We start from the raw sequence: 21285 nt of genomic DNA, 5'->3' as shown, positions 1-21285 counted from the left end.
TGCACCTGCAGCAGCCATTGCTTTCCTTTCAGAGAGTGAAGACGCTGAACCTGCCTTCGGTGTGGCGTGTGCTCCTGGGAAGTTCAGGCGGTTTCAACATGTTTGTCGGTGACCTTTCAATGTGCAACCGACGAGATGACAGCTGATGTAACCTGAACGAGGTGGAGATTGCCCAAACCCTTCTTTATCAACAGTTTTTTAATAGTTTTTGACTGTTGGTCGCACAAAACAAGACATCTGAACTCTTATTCCGCTATTTTCTGACATTTTATAGATCAAAAGACTAATTGATTCATAGAAAAAATAATTGACAGATTAAGGGATAAATAAAATAATCACTTCTCCTTTGGAGGGAGCACCCATGTGGGGGCCGGTGCCAGAGTTCCCCCCCTCAACACCCCCCTAGTTAAGGAGCTATAACACATTAGATAAGCAAATGTATGTGTGGAAGCTGGATTCAGTGATTCATTAATCGATCTTTGTCTCAGTATGTTATGGCTTGTTGGTACTGGTGGTTTGTGTTAAAACAGATTGCGTTCAGGTTGCAGGACGACACTTTCTGTGCTTTTTAAATCTATATTCAGAATAGAAATGTTAATATAAAATGTGTGGAGGATTTGGATCAGACGTAAAAAAAACCAAATCCTTCAGCACAGAATAATCCCCATCAATTAAATGAATGTATTTAAATGTAATGCATAATGTTTATAAATGCATTCAACAGTTGAACAATTTATTTTCAGAGGACAAGAACTACACTAGCAACTCTTTGACAGGAGACTCATTATGAGACGTGTTCACGGGGCGGCACTGCACAACTTTGAAATGAGCTTTAAAAAAGTAAATTACCTCTCAGTTATGAGCATTAACACAGCAGACGGGGTCGTGGCTTTAATTCTGAAGGACTCAGACATAATCCAGTGCAGCAGGTACACGAGCAGAGAGCTGCAGTTCATTACCTGGATATCTGATTTACTGTACAGTCGGAAACGATTTGCATATTTGAATATAAAGAGTTTGATTCCACAGTGAGACAGATGTCGCTCGAGGACAGTGGGAAAGTGCTCTTACAGTTCAATCACAAGGCAGAGTCATTTTTTAAAGCAAAGCAATAAACTAACTGTAAGATTTAAGATTTTAACTGAAATGAAAATAGATTTTTGCAAATAAAGCAGTTAAAATGAGCTCAACCTGAAACATCTGCAGCAGTAAAATGCAACACACACATGAATGCAGCAGGAATATGAATCCAGAAACATCAGATATAATAAACACTGACAGGAAGTATTTCCACAGTGTGGTGTCAGTGCTTTTACTGCAGTAAATGATCTGAATACTTCTCCCAGCGCTGCATAAAACTGTCTGATATCTACTGTAGATATGAACTTATATTTGAGAATCAATGTTGACTCAACATTGAAAATGATTAGCAGGGATTGCTGCTTCCTTTAATTGTGTCATCAGCTGTGAAATATAAAACACACAAAAATCATAAAGTGAGCCGCCACAGTTAGAGGAGACGGTACGCTGGCTTCTGAAAAACAGGGACACGTGGATCAGTGCAGCTGTAAAGTGTCTTCACCTCTCAGTGTGTCTGAGCAGAATCACACAAACCATCCTGGCCTCCTGCCAGCTCTCCAATCTCCTCCTCCTGCTCCTCTTCCTCGTCTCACTACCTGTGATTTATGGCTCTGTACAATGAAAGGCGAAGGCTGCCGGAGCTAACCGGTCACCACCGGCCTCACGGCAGGGAGGCAGTAACATCTCGTCCAGCACTTGCAACCTCACAGAGATCAGCCTTTCTGTCGGTCGAGCCATCGACCTACTGTGTTGCTGCTTGGTCTGTTTTTGTTCTGTAGTTAAATATCATCAACTGAAGGAAACACGTGATCATCACTACTTCATCAAAAGCTTTTCACCTCGCTCTTTTTCCATCAGATGTGTTTACGTACGGGATGTAACAGCTTCATTGGGTGATTTTTGACCACCAGAGGGCAGAGTGCAGACTTCTTCCTGTAGTCAACAAGTGTGTTTCCATACACCTGTTTTCATTAAAAACAAACAAACAGTGGAAACACCTGAAATTTAAAAATATCTGTATGTATATATCTACAGTGTACAGTATATAGACCTCCAAATGAAACAAGGGTCAGAGTGAACATGTGAACATGTATTACAATATACTGGCCCAGACGGGAAAATAAAAATAACAATCACTTGATTTAAATACATATTAAACAAAATTAAATAGACATTTGAAGCAAATCTAAATGAACATATGTTATTTTTATAACTGAATATACCATAAACATCCTGAACTACAATCAGACTGCAGTGGAGCCCCTCAGCACCAGCCGGGACACATGAGACGGCCAGCCTGCAGCGCTGGTGAGACTCAGAGGATTTACGGACTGAAGAGCTCCGGACTCTCGCTGCTCTCTGGTGGACTTGTTGGTGCAGAGGTGTCGGCTGCAGCCGCTCCGCTGCTGATGGTGTTTGTGGTGACGTGGCAGGCTGCATGCTGTTTCTCGCTGGACTCGCATCTTTGCAGAGGAAGTTGCGCAGCACAAGTGTTGCTTTCACAACCGTCTCTGCCTTTTCAGGGCCGACAGGTGCACCTCTGGGCTGATGAAAGGCCAAATGCATTTTCTGCTACGCGGTGCGCTGGAGACTGACGGTAATTGAATATCTTCTCCTCAGAAAGGTTTCGTCCGGGACATGGCCTCATGAGGGTTTGGCGAAGGGGAAATGCTTCATCTCCCACAAACACGTATGGGAGGGGTTGAGGGTTCAGGCGAGTCGAGTTTCTCCTTTTGCCTTTCCAGAAGCAGAATTCAGAAACCATCACTGTTGCTCTGAAGACGGCAACATCAACCAAACATGTGGTCAGCATCTACGACTGCCACTGACACGAGAGACAAAGCCTGCATTATATTACGACATGTCTTCCATCTATTGCAAGGAAAGGAAACGGCATTTTCTGCCTGTGATGGAGGTGCTAGAGCGTCCCGAACGACACGCGCTACTTCTCCTGTAACTGATGCCAGACTGGAGAGTCCAACTCGATAGCTGTGGCCAAAAGTCGTCAATAAATCACCTGGAAAATGTAAAACTGTGACTTCCTGTGCAACAGAACATTAAGTGTTTCTGCAGTTTTTGCCTTGAAGATATTTTGCCACTCGTCCAACAGACTTCATCAGAGAATACAAATAAATATAATACTTTTTAAATGTTTAAATGTCTTTTCTTCTTATAGATGCAGAGTTTAAAGGAAAGATGGAACAGCTTGTGTGACAGGTTTAAAAAAGAACACAGAAAGATTAAAGAAAACAAAAGTGGAGGAGGTGGAGAAACTATTTGGAAATACTACACCGTAAATTGCTTTTCGATAGGTTGTGTCCATTTCCCTGATAACTGGGGAGATCTTGCAAAGCAGTGTATCGAACTGCACAGGTGAGAGCCCGGATCTTTCAGCGCGAAGCTTTATCATCAGTGAATAAATGTATGAAACTCGGACCATTTTCTGTAAATTCAGCTAAAATTTGTGCTGAAGTTGGATGAAAACAAGTCAGGTGACTGTCTGTTGGAGCATTTAAACACTGTGGGGGGGGCAACGAAACACTGAGCTGAAAAAAAGCTGCTTCACTGAGTAAAAAGCTGAAAGACTGACTCCCACAGCGCACGCCTGGCAGAAACGTCCTGGGTGAAGCTAGAGGTTGAGGTTTGTAGAACTTGTTGGATAAATTCAGAAATTTGAATGATAAATATATTTTGGATCAGTTCAGCAGCTGTGGTGCAGTTTTTCCTTCGTTCCATCCTTAGCTGCAGCTTGAGACTGGAAGTTCATTCTTGAATGGACTTCTGAATTTTAAACTCTTGAATGAACGAACTTGTTTGATTTGCCTGAACCGGGTTGGGAGTGGTTCGCTTCCTCAGACATCTTGAAGGACTCAAGTCGAACCTGTGAGCCTTCATGTCCTTTGAGGTGGTTCGGACCTCTGATAAGGACGCTTCCTGGCCCACTAGGAGCCTGCCGGACACTTCCAACCTGGAGGACACTCCGGGTCAGATCCAGAACATGCTGGAGGGATTACGTATCCCAATTGTCCTTGCGATGTCTCGGGGTACTCCAGGAAGAGCTGAAAAGACCTGGATGGATGTTTGAGAAGTTTTGGTCAGTATGTTAACTGTTTTCTTCCTGCAGGTACGGCGACATGGTTCCCAACACCATCGCAGGGAAGATCTTCGGCTCGATCTGCTCGCTCAGCGGTGTGCTGGTGATCGCCCTGCCGGTGCCCGTCATCGTGTCCAACTTCAGCCGAATCTACCACCAGAACCAGAGAGCGGACAAGATGAGAGCGCAGCAGGTCGGATTCTCACAGTTCTGTTAAATTATAGGACTTAAAGGTGCAGTCAGTAAAATGTTCCTTTAAGGAAACTCCAACTACATAAAGTACAAAGTTCTGTACGTTAGCATACAAAACCTTTAGCTGAGTTTTAGTTACGTTCATCTGTTTGATTTAAAAATAAAACTTAAAGACAAAACTCAAACTTGGAAACTTTAAAACAACTTTATGGAATAATATGAAAAGAGAAATATCAGTGAGGGACTGCATACAGAATAAATAACTTATAAAAAAAACGTACAAACTTAAATATAACACTCAAAAACACATCACGTGTATCGTGTCCTCCAACTGAGTGGCAGTTTTTGTGCTTTCTTATGGAGCTTGGAAAAGGATGCAGAAAAGTTTTCCAGTTTAATTAAGTTGTTTTTGATTTATGAATCTGATATTTCCTTCAAAGACAGCAGTTTCAGACTATCATCAGCTGTTCTATTGTTGGTTTTAGCAGAGAACAAAACCATGTATTCAGACAAATGTACAAGTAAACAATTAACGTACTATACATACAGCTTTAAATTCACTAATGAATTTCCTTAAATTATTATTATTTTTATTTATTTTTCACCTTGTTAGCGACAAAGAACCTGAGAGGATTGTTCTGTTTCCTAACAAAGAAAATGCACAGGTTAGTCTTCCTCACCTGTAAATCACATGTTCAGTCAGACAGACTGTGTTTCTACAGAAACTGACTGAAGCAGCATCTGAGAGCCTCTGCTAAAATATTCACCCGGCCATCTCGCCCAGTCAGACGACACCTTACTGGCTGCAAAATATCATCATCTAAAACCGGAGCTCTGGAGAAAGAACTGTAGTTCACCAGAGAGGCTGATGGCCTTCACTTTAACCTTAATGCTGCCGTGCACTGTGTGTGTGTGTGTGTGTGTGTGTGTGTGTGTGTGTGTGTGTGAGAGATATGCTGACGGAGCTGTTTTCCTGTGTGTTTCTGTCCGACAGAAAGTGCGTTTGGCTCGAATCCGCATGGCGAAGAAAGGAACAGCCAACGCCTTCCTCCAGTACAAAGAAGACCAATCATTCGGGGTGAGACACACACACACAAATATAAACACACACACACACACACACACACACACACACACTGACAGTCGATAGTTTCTCAGGGTGGATTACAGTCCAGTCCAAGAGAAAGACGAAAGAGAGACCAGATAGAGATACAGAAACAAACGAGAGCGCCCGCTTCGCCTCGTTTGGTCAGGTCGGATCGAGTTCCACCACAAACGAACCGCTCCAGAACTCGTTTGTGACCGGGTCTTGGTGCGGTCGTTTTAGTCCGAGTACGATTGGCGTGTTCAGATCTGCCCTGACGAATCGTGCCAGAGTCTGACTCAACAGGACCGAACGACGCAGCATTCCTCAAAGTCGTCAAACCTGAACGTGCGTGATGCGTGTTTGGTTCTACTTTTAGGACTAGAAGTAAAAGCATTCAGTAAACTTTCTTAACTAAAGAAACAACGCCTTTCTCAGCCAGCAGTGTTTAGGAGCCTCCAGAGGCGTCCGGCCCTGCTGGGAGGTGCAGGAAGATCAAGGGACAAAGAGAGACAGCAGAAAGCAGCAAAAGGACAGAAACATCCAGACAGATTCAGAGACAGGCAGACAGGCAGGCAGGCAGACAGACAGGCAGACAGACAGGCAGACAGGCAGGCAGGCAGACAGACAGGCAGGCAGGCAGACAGGCAGACAGGCAGGCAGACAGGCAGGCAGGCAGACAGAGGCAGGCAGACAGGCAGGCAGGCAGACAGGCAGGCAGGCAGGCAGACAGGCAGGCAGGCAGACAGAGAGGCAGGCAGACAGGCAGGCAGGCAGACAGGTAGACAGGCAGGCAGACAGGCAGGCAGGCAGGCAGACAGACAGAGAGGCAGGCAGGCAGACAGGCAGACAGGCAGGCAGAGAGACAGGCAGGCAGACAGGCAGACAGACAGGCAGGCAGGCAGGCAGGTAGGCAGACAGGCAGACAGACAGGCAGACAGACAGGCAGACAGACAGAGAGGCAGGCAGGTAGATGAGGAGCTGCTGGCTCAGCAGTTTGGAGCTAAACCAATGGGAGTCCCTCAGAGTAGCTTTTTCCCAACAGCAACTTGGCAACACAACAATGGAACCAGATCAGCTCCATTAGTACAGACAGGCAGACAGACAGACAGACAGACAGGTTGGTCTGTCCTCCACTTTGTTCAGACTGAAGCGTCTCAGCAGCTGCTGGACTGTGATGAAACATCGTTCATGCTCCCCTCAGGATGAACTGTAATAACTCTGCTGATCCTCTGACTTTCCATCTAGCGCCACCATCAGGTCGACACGTTAACGTGGTTTCTGACCGAACAGCTGCCACAGCAATGCGAACATGTTAGACTGAGACGGTAACCATCTGTGTACAGTTTGTCCTTTATTCTGATCTGGACCGTGTGCTGTTGTTGCAGTTAGTTTACAATAAGGCAGCACACTTTCTATACTAACATACAACTTACGGTTATGCTGACAGTAAATCATTTAACACTAGTTTGTCCTATTTCCTGTGTTAACACACTACGGACCTCGAACCAGTTAGACTGTAGTCTGGAGCAACGACCCGGTTACCTTGGCGTTCACAGTGGAGACGCAGAGCTGAGCGGTCTGATTTTATTTGTTAGAAAATCATTTTCTCAGTTCTTTTGGAGATAAAACAGCAGTTTGGTTCATGTTTCACGACCTGAGCAGGCAACAACAAGCTGCCAACCTCTGTATTTAACAGTAGCTTAATGAGCATTAAAGCCTCTGCCGCTGCACACCTGGACGCAGAATCTGAAAATCCTGAAAATAAACTGGATGTTCATGTGCAGGTGAACTCTGTGAACATCACTGAAGATCTGAGGAACTTTATTTTCATCTTCATCACGACTCAGACAGTCTTTCTGTTTTTCCCCCAGAGGATGAAACATTCACTGGGTTTCAATGTTTTATCAGTGAAATGGATTTAAACTTCACACACACACACACACACACACACTTATTGTTGAGTCTTAATCCCTCTCCAGCGCCGAGCAAGAAAGAGGGATGACTGTTGGATTTACAGAGTGCATAATGAGGAGGAAGAGGAAGAGGATGAGAGTGGAGAGAAATGCAGAGGGTACAGCAGCAGAAGGAGGAGGAGGAAAAATAAGAGGATGAAGAAAAGGAGGAGAGCAATGGTGCAGAATGAGGAGAACGAGAAGAGGAAGAGGAGGATCAGGCTTCCTGTTTGTGTAATCTGAGGAAAAGATGGAAAACCAGCCTTTTTTATACTGAGAGCTCGTCTGTTCTGAAACATCACGCCGGACGACAAGATGGGGAGGAGGAAGAACTAGCAAGAGAGAGGAAGCAGAGCAGCAGGAAAGGAAGAGAGATTAGTGTGGTGGTGGAGAAATAGTGAGCGATTCCCAGGCTTCATCACAAAGTAAAACTTTCAATAAGATATTTATCCTTTAATTCTGTCTCATATTAGCGTAAACAAACTATGTGCACCTGAAAAACGTAATTCAAGTTTGTCCTGCGGGGGGCGCCAGAGGAAAGAGCAGGGGGCCATTCAAATCCCAAGGGTTCATCCTCCAGGGAGAAGGAACGGGATCCAGACATGCCAGTCTGAAGTGGGAATCAGCACTGGACTGGAACCAGCATGCTAACGATACGCTGTCTTTGAGCGCTAACTCGCCTTCAGGTGCCTGTCATGGTGTTCTGCCCACGCACCTGTCTGACTATCCTGCCGTCACAGCTGTGAATGGTTCCCACATCGCGCTGTCTGAGTAACAAATGCTGAGGAATCTGGCTCCATCGGACATTCAGGATTCATGTTCAACATGTGACATTAAAAACCAAACTGGCTTCCTGTCTGTCTTTCCTTAACCATAAGACTGCTGTTCGGTCAGCTTTAATGTCCGCACTCGATCACAGAGACATTCTGCCCCGTCGTCACTTCAGCAGCTGTTTCAAGTTTCAGACTCATCGCTGCTCGCTGGACGTCCTTACTGACAAGAAGAAATAATGATATGAAGCTCTATTAAAACCACCTCCCATCTCTGATTGAAATCCTTCAAACTCCACCATCCAGTACCTACATAACCTTAGATATTCCATATGCACGCTCTTATCTTGGCAGAACTAGTTTCTGGAATTCGTTCACTCCCCTTAGAGATTTTAAAACTTGATCTGTTTTTTACGACTCTTGTAAGTGTTTTCACTAGTTCTTTATGGATTGTGGTTGTCTGGCCTTATCTGTGCTGTTTGTGTCTCATTATGAATAAATCTCATCGAGACGATCTGATTAAATAATATTCATAAGTGTCGAATTACTAAAAAAAAAAGCATTTCTCACTCGCCCCCATCCAAAACCAACACTATCTGGATGGCTAGATGCCACCAGAGAGAGAAATTAGCTTGAACTGGCCCTTTAACATCGAAACAGTCTCTCTCTCTTTAGTCTTTAGATGTCGGCTCACTGACACACCCTAAAAATATCAGAATAATAAACAGCTGCTTAAAGGACAGGTTCATAACTTTTCAAGACAACAGTCAAAATGAAGTATGTCCAGGTGTTTTTGTTACCGTCGTTCCACTGCAAAAAACAAAACCTGTCTCAGTGTTCATACGGGCCCCTGACTGAAACATTGTGAGATGATGAGAAGAACATAAAGGCAAGAAGAACAAATCTTCAGAACCTGACAGACCTGCAGCCGTTAAAAGTATTTTACTATTTCAGTTCTTCACGAGGAAACATCCGACACACATCAGCACAGCTGTCATGTTCGCAGATCGCGGCCAGGCAGAAGTAGCTGTGTGTAAGAACCAAAACGAGACAGATTGTCAACATCCACTGTTATCGATGTATCATTGTAATTTCAACAGTGAAAGTAGTTTTAAGTAATATTGATACGCTGGACTGAAATGATCCAAACAGCCGACATCCTTATCATCTGATCAAAAAAAAAAGGTCAAATTCTAAAAAATACACATAATACACTTTGCACTTCAGTTATTTCTTATAGATGCTCGGTTGGGGTTTTCCTATCAGCTTCAGCTTCGTGGAACAACAAGGTTGTAATTCATTCGTGCAACTCGTTTGTGTGTGTTTGTGTGTGTGTGCAGGACCGGGACAGCGACAGCACGGCTCTGTGTGTGAAGAACAGATCGGCGTTCGAGCATCAACACAACCACCTGCTGCACTGTCTGGAGAAGACGACGGTGAGGACGGTCTCAGCGATCACATCACAGACAGACAGACCTGAAGCTTTCCGTCTGCTGACACTACCGGAGTGTAAAAATACCTCCAGCATTTCTTTACCTTTGCTCACAGCCTTAATATAAACTAGTAATCTCATGTTGAGATTGAAAGTTCATTATTGACCTCAGAAACAGAACAAAAGTCCCATTTAGTATCTGTTCTGGAGCTTTTTATTGTATCACACGATACACACTTCCTCGTCCATTAGCTTTTCGTGGAATTGTAGATTTTGATTTACATTTTATTGAGCATTTTGAGCACTTCTCATCCATGTGGTTAAAAGTGGAGATTGAAAGCAAAACCTTTAAATCTTCTGATTCAAATCTTGAATCAATCAATCTCAGATTCTAAGCCAACATGGACGACAGAAGTGCGGGTGTGTGTTAGTCTGTCAGGGTCTGTCTGACCCCCCCTTCCCCCTCTCCTCGCAGAACCACGAGTTCACGAACGAGATGAACTACAGCGAGCTGTGTATGACGGAGTCGGTGGGCTACAGGACCAGTCGCAGCACATCCCTGTCCAGCCAGCAGGGGGCGCAGAACAACTCCACCGGCTGCTGCCCCCGCCGGGCCAGGAGGAGAGCCGCCATGCGCCTGGCTAACTCCACGGTGTCCGTCAGCCGGGGGAGCGTCCAGGAGCTGGACACCCTGCACGTCAAAACCACCTGCATACCACCACAAACGTAAAGAGTAATAATTACTATGATTAGACAGATAAATGTACATTAAGATAGAATTTGGTGAAATATAAACAGAGAAGAGCAGAGGGCCAAAATAAAAACTACAGAAAGTGTTGTATTACCATCAGATAAGACTGGAACTTACTCACTACTTTTAACAGTTAAATTAATATAAATATAAAATAAATGTTGTGATTTAAAAAAAAACAAACATATATATATAATCCACTCGCGTCTTTCTATTGACTTGTATGCAATGGTTTAGCACATTCAAGTTCTGTCTGAACACACGGTACTGTAAGAGTCTGTTGTCCAGAAACAGTTGGCTTCTTTTTAGAAAAATATACACGTTTGTACTCTTTTCTAGTTTTTATTGGTTTTGTTGATTTTTTTTTCTCATTAAAAATAAAAACAACAGTGTGTGCTGTGTGTTTGTCTCTCTCCTCAGTCGTTCCAGTTTGAACGCCCAGACGGGTGACCTGAAGCTGAACTGCGGGGAACAAGACTTCACCGCTGCCATCATCAGCATCCCCACGCCGCCCGCCAACACGCCTGACGAGAGCCTCCCCCCATCGCCTGCCCCCATCCCCGGCATCCTGCGCAACACCCGGGCCACCGCCTACACCCAAGACACCGTCAAAATCTCCTCCTTATAACGTCCGACCACGCCCGCGACTTCCCCCTCGACACCCACCCCACCGCCCCGCCAGCCGACCTCCCCATGAACTCTGAACTTCCTTTGAACCTCTGATCCTGAACCCAGGGCACTGCTAGCTGAGAGGTCGGGGACAAAGACTACTCAGACGGATTCTTTGAGTACCGCTGACTGCTTTCACTTCCTCTCACCATTCTGTGGATTAAATGGAACGATCCGAATGGCTTACCGTACGGGAGACAGCAGCCAGCTGGAGCTGGGAAATCAAGCAAAAATCAAAGGCAAGGAATTTGAAAGGGAACAATAATCTCCCGAAGACTTTCCTAAGTCTTAAGAATCACCCCCTCATGCATTATAGACCCCAACATGCACCTGCCCCCCCCTGCACAGTTTTGATCTTTTGGATCTCATTGGAAAACGTGTCAAGACTCCCAAAGAATGACATTCAGCACCAACTGATGGGTTGGTTTCGTTGGGTCCATTTCGCGTCCCCACTAAACATAATGCTTTAGAGGAGGGTTACAAAGTGGCTGCTGAGAATAATGGTCTTATTTTTCAGTCTAAACGTGGCACGAATGGACTGAGTGGTCTTCTTTCGAAATAGAAGTTGACGTGTTGACCGTTGGAGGATCATTTAGACTCAGATGGTTTAGCATCAAACTCATCTTGGATCTGTTGACAACCAAACAACCCTCAGCGGCTTCAGAAGCCATGATACAATTTTTTTTATTATTTTGGATGTTGGTTGTTGTGGGAAACAGGTGAGAGCTATCAGGCCAGTATAACTCAAGAATGATACGTACGGATTGGTATTTTGGCTTTGTTCAAATCCAGGATGGTTTCTTTTCTTTACAGTGACACACTTCTTCAGTCTGATTGCAGTAAAAATGCTGTTCGGTTGAATGTAGTGTTGGACCTCTTTTGCTTGAAATGTAAAGGTTGTGGGTTTAAACCCCAAACAATGGGTCAAGATGTCTTCAAAGAGGATGAAAGATGAATCTTAAGTCAAATGGAGTTCGGGAGTGTGTGTGGACGATCTCTTCACCGGCTCTAATTCAGCAGCTTCAGCCACTTCAGGTCACATTTTTAGAAAAGTAAGGAATGATTTCCGAGAACTCGCTTTTATCAGAATCCAGTTGCAAGAGGTGAAAGAACATGAAAATCTTGGAACGATGATCCAGACGCTGCTGAAACACATGAACTGAACTCAACTGGGTTTAAAGGTTTATCTATGCTGAGCCTGAACACTGTTCACACAATTACACTGAGCTGATCTTAACTCCAAGGAGCTGAACTGGGACAAACTGAGCTGGTCTGAGCAGCTCTGGACTTACCTGGTTTTGGGACTGTGGAGAGGAAAGGGTTAAATGAGTGATTCTGGACTGGATTAATCAGGTCTGATATGGACTGGTCTGGTCTGGCTGTAGCTCAGAAGACGCCCAGACTAGGAACGTAAGCCTTTTACTTTTCAAAATATGCAACATTACAACAAGCAGGAAAATAGCATCAACAAATGAACAGAATAATAATAATACCAATAATAATGTGTGTGTTATAAATCTTCAGTAATTATTGCAGGGAACATAATGTAAAGCAACTAAGAAATTCATTTGTTATGTGATCTTTTCAGTGAGAGAGAGAACACAACAAGTATTCTGCAATAGATTTAAATGGGAAAGGGAAACGCGATGCCTAAACCTCTTCAGCATTAAAATCATGTTTGTCCCGATGACGTGCACTCGAGGGGGAGGAGGGTTGTTTCAACACATTCATTAAGGCGGTAAAGATCCACACGCAGGGGTCAGCACGTTTCAATGTTACTTCTGCCTTAAATATCATTGATCTTCCCTGATGTCAGCAGTGACTTCAGACTCTCTCGCTTGTAAGCCCTTAATACGAAGCAATAAGACCTGCTCATGCAAAACAAGCAAAAAGATAATATTTAATCTTGTGCACACAAATTATTATACAAACTATTACTATTATGTTAGTATTAGCAGTTCCAACAAATGAGAACCAGCACAAATCAATCAATTTGACCGCAGCCCACATTGCTCCGTTTATTCCTAGTGCCTCCACAAACGCATGGAAAACTGAGGATATCATTAAAAGAAAAGTGGGAAATTATAAGAAGCAAGCGCTGCTCTTCCAGTAGTCTACTTCTGAGATGTGAATCTCAACAGTGTTTTTCTATACAGATGTTTCTTTTTAGATTTATGCATTTCGCACAGCAGTAAATGGGAATCAGAATATGTAGAGTCAGTATCGTGCAGGTGGAGTCTCGTGCGCAGGTGTGTTGAAATGATTCGTACAGTAAAGAGGCATCACCTCTCTGAAGAATCCCAGAGATTAACAACTACACGTCCTTTTTATTTTTTTTTTTAAAGAGTGTTCACCATCGGCCACGCGTGACTTTAGCTGTGAGTATTTGGGCGAAGCGTTTCCTCGACCAATCAGAAGCAAGTGCGAGTGAGTGACACACAGACAGGAGACGAGGCGTACACACTGTAACATATTTTGTATCATAAACTTTCACCTGCATCTTCCAACCAAATCCTCAAACCAAAAAAAAAAAAAAGACAAAAAAGACAAAAAGATAGAGATGAAAGTCGTCGGGTGTCTGACAGGCGTTCCTTCGTGCATGAGCCTCGTGCAGTAGAAGTAGCACTACTGATCATAGGAATTTATCAACCATATCAGAGAAAAAAGCTAGAAAAAAAAACAACACAAAGGGGGAAAAATCTCATCAGCCATTCTTTTGCATGACGACTCTTATTTTTTTCTCTCCTATCAGTCATTGGTTTGTTTCCCTCATCCCCCCCCCCGCCCGTCCCGAAACTTTTCAAGACGAGTGTTTGCACCACCGAGAAGTGTTCGTTAGATTACCAAGAAGAAATAAAACAGATTATATAAAAGAATTATTAAGTTCAAAAATAAAAATCATTCAGGCATGTTCCTCGCCAGAATGCAAAGTGTATGTGTGTGAATGGGCGGGTGTTTGTGTGTGTTTGTATGAGTGTGTGTGTGTGTGTGTGTGTGTTTGTATGATGAGCTGTCACAAATATGCATGGATACCGTTATAGGTATTTTATCTGTTTTCTCCTGCAGTTGAAAGAGAGACGGCTGAGCGGAGGCTGAACAGACGTCTGTTCACTGGACGGATCTTTTTATCTTATTTCAACTCTTTGTCACTGTTTGATTTTCTACAACACGTCTGCTGTCTTAACGTTTTCACGTTGTTCTGTAGCTGCGGCTCCCAGCCGGCCTCTTCTCCCCCATTAAAACAGTAAAATTATTGAAACAGCTTAGTGTCAAAATGAAACACAGCCCTTAACCTAATTAGTACCATACAATTATTCATTTGCACCCTGATGATGCGTCATGGATTTCCTTAAATTACTACACATCACAAATTCGTCTGTTTGACAAAATGATCCCAACTCAAGGTCCATTTATTAGCTTTTTCCGGAGCTTTCAATCACTTCTCACAGTCTGAGTGGCGTTAGACCAGATGAAAGGTCCAGAAAAAGCTAGCAAGTGGGCCTTGAGTTAGGATTATTACGTTAATAGGCTAATACAGTAATTAGTACTCTTTGTAATTGTAGTTTTGGCTGGAAGTTACTTAATTCTGTAACATAAGCAATCCCTGACTTTAAATCATAAATTTATGACCTAAAATTATTGAATACATTCCCTCTAATTACTACTATATTTTGTGTTAAATTGCCCAATTAATGAATTTGTCCCCTTTGGCCTTCCGTACAAACAGTTTTAATAGCAATTATTTTTTATTTTATTCCGTCAGCCAGCAGTTTTAGCTGAATTTGTTCTATATTTTTGTGATTTTGTAGGTCATGAAGCTGGTTTGTAAATTTTGTTTATATTAAACTGATGAATTTTACAGGAAATTAAGTTGAAAGTAGGTTTGAAGTTAGTTACTCTTGTAATGTATTTTTGTTTTTAGTTGTCTTTTGCTAAGAATCCATCGGCGTCTGTCGAGCAAAGTGATGTTAAACTAAACGTTTGTTGAGATTCACGCAGAGGCGTGTAGGTGATGGCTGGGAGCTCCGCTGCACTTTACTGGGATCTGCTGTTGGCGTCAGTTTCTGCTCTTTCATCGGTCGTATCTAATGATGCTGTCACACCGATCTTTATTTCTTCAGCTGTCGCTCTGATGTCACTGTGACAAACAGGAAACATCTGAAGAATATTCAGAGAAAATAGATCCAGAATCTGACTGCAACAAATGATTATTTCCCCTTTTTATTCATCTAATGTTCCTTATTGAGTTAATTGTTTATGAACTGTCAGAAATAATAACTAATTCCAATCACAAGTTACTGAAGGACAAAAGTGGATCTTTTGTTTCTAAATTTGGAAAGCAAGCTAATTGTAGCATTTTAAAGTTAGTATTCTTACAAATTGATTAATATGATTGATCTATAATCAAAATTATAATATATTATCTTGGCATCATGTGACTAATCATTTCAGTTTTGGGGGGATGAAGCTGTTAAATTTCATATTCTGATTTTTGTGCATACAATTAGGCATGGGGACTGGCAATTGGAAATCAATGTGAATAGCACATACGATAGTGACGCTAAGATAATATTAATTATAATTTTAGAGTATTGATCATTCCAGTCATCATTTGAAAAGTTAGTGAAAATGTGTCCATTAAACTCCTCATTTCCCAGATGTTGCCTGCATGTCACGGCCTCAGTGGGAGATTTAAAGAGCAACCGCTGAGATGATAACCAGCACTTCAGATGCCTCAGAGTGAATCTTTATATCCAGTGAACTGATGGACAGTGATGTTGAGTCTCAGAGAGAGTGAGCAGTGGTGAATGAAAGAAGGAGAAAACAGCATTAAAGCACAGAGGTGTATATTCCATTCCACTAATAAAGACAACAGAAACCAAAGCATGTTGTGCTGTGTTTTCTCTTTACATCCGTCCACTCGGGTCTCGTCTTCTGTACGTTTACTGATGTCAGCGTTGTGGAAAACTAGTTTCATCCAAAAATACAACTTCCTACATCTCCAAATCTGTCTGATTTATCTTGTAGCTCACAAGCTAGTCACCAGTCCACCCAAGAGTTAGCAGCTTTTTAATAATATCTGGATCTGTTTTACTGTGATCTTCTTAGGACAGATTCAGGATAAACACATGAAGTAGGATTTAGATTCAGTGGATGGAAGTACGAGTAGAAACTGATGGAGCAGCGACCTCTAGTGACCAGAATGTGGATTACAAGTCAGTCAATCTCAAACTGGAGCAGAACACTGAGGGAGGTGAAATGATCCACAACACAGTAGTACCAGGAAGTTCTAGTGTAATGTTTGCTCTGTATACCCGGGTCTGGACCTCTGAATATATGGAGAATTTGGTGTTGCGCACCTTTCAGGCCACAGAGTGCAGGACACACTAACATGATGTGATGGTAACAAGTGGAAGTAAAGCAGTATCCGTCATTATCCACTCAAAACATGAAGCTGTAGGCGACATAAAGCCGATAACGTGTGTTTTCACTGAACTTACTGTGATCATTTTATTGATGCTACATGTGTACTGTTTTTACAGTAATGTATGTGTGTTGTTTAATCACAGGAGCAGAAATAAGAAACAACTTGAGAAGATAAAAGTATTTAAATACACAAGCAAAACAATTGTTTATTTAAATGTTTTTAACGTCTCCATGCAGCAGCTTTTTTGCAACAGGAAAAGCTTGGTTTGTTTGTACAGTCTGTGCTCAGATGGTACAGGTTGCAGGTCTCTGCAGAATCAAACCTTCCACCAAACATGGAGAGCTTGAAAACAGCACTGGGGCATTTTGCTAAACATATCTCTAAAACAGCCGGTGTCCACGCCGTAGTCATCGTGATTTTTTCTTATCATGTCGTGCTTGACAAGGACTTAGCGTGCACCTGCAAAGAACAACTGGACGCCTGCTGGTTATACATGACTCTGCCAGCGTTTTTAATATTTGTCTTAATGCTCTGGGTGGACAAAACCTTTCAGAGAGCCTGGAAATACACATGCGGAAATTGCAAAAATAACTTTTGTTGTGTTGTAGTGTATCACATTCTCAAAGCAGCTTTTGTTGGTCTGCTGTGGGCTGCATCTGTGTTAATCGATGGAGACTGGTATGTCTGCTGTTACAATGATTTTTCTGGACAACACACACTGTTGGCTTGCAAAGAGAAGACTAACATCACAGCTGAGGAACGAGGAATCATCGCTGAGCTGATAAACAAGTCAAGGGTTAGTTTTTATCTTTCTTTACTGACGACATCATAATTATCACTGTTTTTACAGGACCTGGTTACCTGATTGTTTAGAGGACATGTGAACAAGAAACCTGGTTTCCTACATCAGGTTTAGTGATTGAGAGAAGCCTGACACACAGCGAGATATTTGAGAAACTTTTTGGCCTCCTAAAAATTATCTTTAAATACTTCTACTTTGCAACTGTAAATGTTTTTTATAAACATAATGAGGAAATGCTTTTAATGAACATATCTGCCAAGTCGAAAAATGTTAATTTTCTAAACACATCTGCCAAACATTCAATGTGCTAGTTTTCCAGATGGTTCCTCGAATATTTTGTGTAGTATCCTGTAGTCATTTGTCTGTATTGATCTGTTGTGGCAGGAAGGTTTGGACTGTATTAAGACAGCCTCTCCAGTACGAACAAAATATATCAGACTCATAATAAAGTTAAACTGTGCTCTCTTTACAGAGCGTGCCCTCTCACTGTGGCATTTGTACAAATACTCCAACTATTAAAAAATATCTATAAACTACTGTGTCAAACATAACATGAACTTTTAATACACTTACATGTTCCAGTTATGGGGCAAAAATATGGTAGGATGTAGAAGAGAAAATGGATTACCGTCAGATTACCGTCATGTAAACAACCTGTAGATATCAGGTTTTTCCTTGGCCAGAAGGAGAAGTAAGTATCTCTTAGAAAATAGTTTGGTTTTGTCCTCTTTTAGCACCAATTATGTTTGGGCTTTATGGGAGTGCACAACATCAAATGCAGACTGAAGAAATTCAAAAGTTTCTGATGCTGATGAAGAAGAACAATCAATTACAGTATCATCAGCATAGAATGGTATTATGCATTTGTAATGAGAAATCACAAAGATTATTTTCAAAAATGAAAAGAATAATGGCCCTGGTATAGAACCCTGGGGCATGCCCTTTCATGAACCTTTTATTAACCTTTAGAAAGTTACTACAAGTACACAGAGTGACTGTGATAATACAACCTGCTCTTTGATGTTGTTGTTCAGGTTGTTGGCTTGCCTCTTCTCATCTGTATCACATTTGCGGCTGCTTTTATGTCATCACTACCGCGGAACAAATGCTGCACTGATGACAAATCTAATTGTCGCAAGATTGATGAGATCATTTTGGAAGAAGGGGAAAATCTGGTGACGAAGACAGTGAGAGAAGCTGTAAAACACAAACTGATGGAGAAACTCGATACCTGTGTGACTAATGAAGAATGGGCGAAATGTTTTGACGTTGCTGAAGAACTAATTACAGAAAAGTCCTACGGACCACCAGCCGAGTCCTCACCTTCCGGACCAGCAACCGAGTCCTCTCCTTGTGGACCACCAGCTGAGTCCTCTCCTTCTGGACCAGCAGCCGAGTCCTCTCCTTCCAGTCAACCAGCTGAATTTTCATCTTCTAAATAATCAGCTGAATCTTCTTCTGTGACTGCGACCTCACTTTAGTCATGCAGAGATGTTGTCTGATTTAAAGTGTATTTAATCACTTTAACAACATTATATTTACAAGATCCACTGTGATGAAACTTAAACCTGTACAGGTTGTCTGAACCAACACTGTGACATGGTAAAGTCATAACGTAGCTTTGCTATTGCTAACGTATTTTTAGCCGCACAATTGCTGTAGCTCTAGAGACGGCAGTTGGTTGGTCCACCACTTTGGCCCAGACTGATGTACCTCAACAACTATTGAATGAATTGCAATGAAATTTGGTTCAGTCAGCTAAAGTCAAATGTGTCCCAATGACTTTAGTGATCATTTCATCTAGTGTCAAGAAATAGCTCCAGCATGTATCTCAAACTGTGTTTTTTACATTTCTGTGTACAAATGAAACAAACTAAAAACAGCGTGTTAATTAGCGACTTTTAGAGGTGTATTTTTAGCCACACTCGCTGCACGGCTCTATGGATGTATTGTTATGACATTTTGTACAGACATTCATGTTCCCCTCAGGAATAACTTTGGTGATCCTCTGACTTTTCATCAGGCCAACTTTTTAATGTGTTCAACACTTTTTATGACCAAATACCTGAAAAACTAATGACATTCCCATCAGCCTTAGCTGTACTTTGTGTTTACTGCTAATTAGCATATGCTAGCATGCTAACATGCTAAGCTAAGATGGTGAAAAATATACGTGTTAAACATCAGCATGCTAGCATTGTCATTATGAGCATGTTAGCATGCTGAGGCTAGCATTTAGCTCAAAACACAGCTCTTTTCAGTCTGCTACATAAATGCCTAATTTCTTAGCCGAAATCGATTTATTTTTATAGATATAATATATATAATCAAGAAAAAAAAGCTTGGTGTAAAAAAGCAAAAATTATCTTGGAACCAGAATGATGACTTTTTCTGTGTTTAATTATAATCAATTAATATATTGATCAAACTGAAAAAAACATTATAATGTGACTTATAGAAATCCAAATTTAAAAAATTTAAAATTGTAATTAAATTTGACAATAATTCTGTCTCATTATTCCGTCTTGAAACAATGAATTGAGAATTAAATTTTAAAACAGCAAAAAGTTAAATTTAAAGCCCTTGGAAAAATTAATTCTGCAATTACATTTTAAATGTCAACTATTAATTCATCATTTAAATACAGAATAAATAATTCAACTTATTAAAAATGTATAAATGATATAACCTATTTATTTATGAATAATTTAGTGATCTTTTTATTTTGAGTATTTTAATGCATCATTTCAAGTCACTTTCAGTTAATTCGTTTACAATGGCTTATTTTAATTGGCCTATTTATTAAATAATTAATTTAACACTGTAAAAGTGTATACTAATTATTCCGGTGGCACATTTCAGACTCCGTATATTTGGTCTGTTCCTGATGGGGGAAAGTAACTAAGTACCTTTAGTACTGCACGCCTACTTAAGTACAATTTTGAGGTACTTGTACTTTACTTGAGTATTTTCATTTCTGCTACTTTCTATTTCTACTCCGCTACGTCTCAGAGGGAAATATTATACTTTTTACTGCACTACATTTATTACAAAATAGAATTAACAAATAAATAATGATGTATAATTACAGAGATTAAGATAAAACTTTATTGATCCCAGGGTGAAGCTACCCAGCAGTGTAAAAAGAAATTAAAATAAGATCCACCTTTACCAGTGATGAACACATTAATGCATCAATAATTCTAATCCAATACTTTAACATACATTATTCTGAAATGGGCCGTTCTGCATAATGACTACTTTTACTTTTGGTACTTTGAGTATATTTAGATGCTGATACTTTTGTACTACATTTAAATGCAGGACAGAGTATTTCTACACTGTGCTGTCAGCAGAAAGTATCTTTGGATGTGAGGTTTTCAGTGGCGCAATGAATCATGGGAGATCAGGTGGGACAGGTATCGCTCCCTGCAGTGTCTCCTTTCATTAACTCTCTCTGGTCTCTTTGATCTCTTCCGTCGCCAAATCTTTCTGTCTCCTCCAGAACCGAGCTGCCCGGTCTGAACCCGGTCTGAACCCGTTCAAACCGGCTCTGACCCGGTGACAGTCCCGGTACTCAGAGTCACAAACTAACTTTAAACCCACTCAGAACCGTCTCTCCGCTACACTTGCGCCCGCACCTGTCAGGTAGACACACCTGTCAGGTAGACACACCTGTCGCCGTCATGTCAGCGGGCCGGTAATGGCAGCAGAGCGCGAGACTCAGCGGGAGGAAACCGAAGAGAGACTGCGGTGAAGACGGAGCTTAGAAAGGGACAAACGGGGACTTACAGCAACATGGATTCAATGGATTCAGAAGAGAAGTTCAGTCCGGCAGAGGTGAGTCCCGTACCCGAGCTATTAACCGCACCCTGACGTCACAGTTTGTCGGTTTCACCTGAGATCAAAAACAGAAAACAGAGAAACTAATGATTTCTATCCCATAAGGAACATGATCATAATGAGCTTTAAAGGGATCTGAAGTGGGTCTCAGTCCAGAAGGTTCTGTGCTGGTTTCAGTGGTTTCT

General features: G+C 41.9%; 3 protein-coding genes across 10 annotated transcripts in view; all 3 read left to right on the top strand.

Moving 5' to 3' along the window:
- The window catches only part of kcnd1 (potassium voltage-gated channel, Shal-related subfamily, member 1), a 75498-nt gene extending 59587 nt beyond the window's left edge, over positions 1-15911 (top strand). For all 6 annotated transcript variants that reach the window (XM_044210231.1, XM_044210228.1, XM_044210229.1 and 3 more), the window contains 5 exons: positions 4205-4367; positions 5361-5444; positions 9516-9611; positions 10083-10333; positions 10779-15911. In XM_044210231.1, coding sequence (XP_044066166.1) covers positions 4205-4367; positions 5361-5444; positions 9516-9611; positions 10083-10333; positions 10779-10986 — 802 coding nt within the window. In that variant the 3' untranslated portion in view covers positions 10987-15911. The remainder of the gene's footprint in view (positions 1-4204; positions 4368-5360; positions 5445-9515; positions 9612-10082; positions 10334-10778) is intronic.
- A 779-nt stretch (positions 15912-16690) lies between these two features.
- Positions 16691-19272, top strand: LOC122882640. The gene is made up of 2 exons (XM_044210224.1): positions 16691-17251; positions 18292-19272. The coding sequence occupies exons 1-2, from the start codon at positions 16790-16792 to the stop codon at positions 18697-18699; spliced, it is 870 nt and encodes a 289-aa protein (XP_044066159.1). The 5' UTR covers positions 16691-16789; the 3' UTR covers positions 18700-19272.
- Positions 19273-20625: 1353 nt separating this feature from the next.
- LOC122882637 (suppressor of tumorigenicity 14 protein homolog) overlaps positions 20626-21285 on the top strand; it is an 81104-nt gene continuing 80444 nt past the window's right edge. For all 3 annotated transcript variants that reach the window (XR_006379415.1, XR_006379414.1, XM_044210222.1), the window contains exon 1: positions 20626-21097. Coding sequence is in view for 1 of the 3 variants with exons in the window: in XM_044210222.1 (XP_044066157.1) it covers positions 21056-21097 (42 nt within the window). In the remaining 2 variants the exon portion in view is untranslated. The remainder of the gene's footprint in view (positions 21098-21285) is intronic.

This window comes from Siniperca chuatsi, linkage group LG10 (genome assembly GCF_020085105.1).
Source record: "Siniperca chuatsi isolate FFG_IHB_CAS linkage group LG10, ASM2008510v1, whole genome shotgun sequence".
Taxonomy (NCBI): Eukaryota; Metazoa; Chordata; class Actinopteri; order Centrarchiformes; family Sinipercidae; genus Siniperca; species Siniperca chuatsi.
This window is presented reverse-complemented; position numbering and strand designations above follow the sequence as displayed.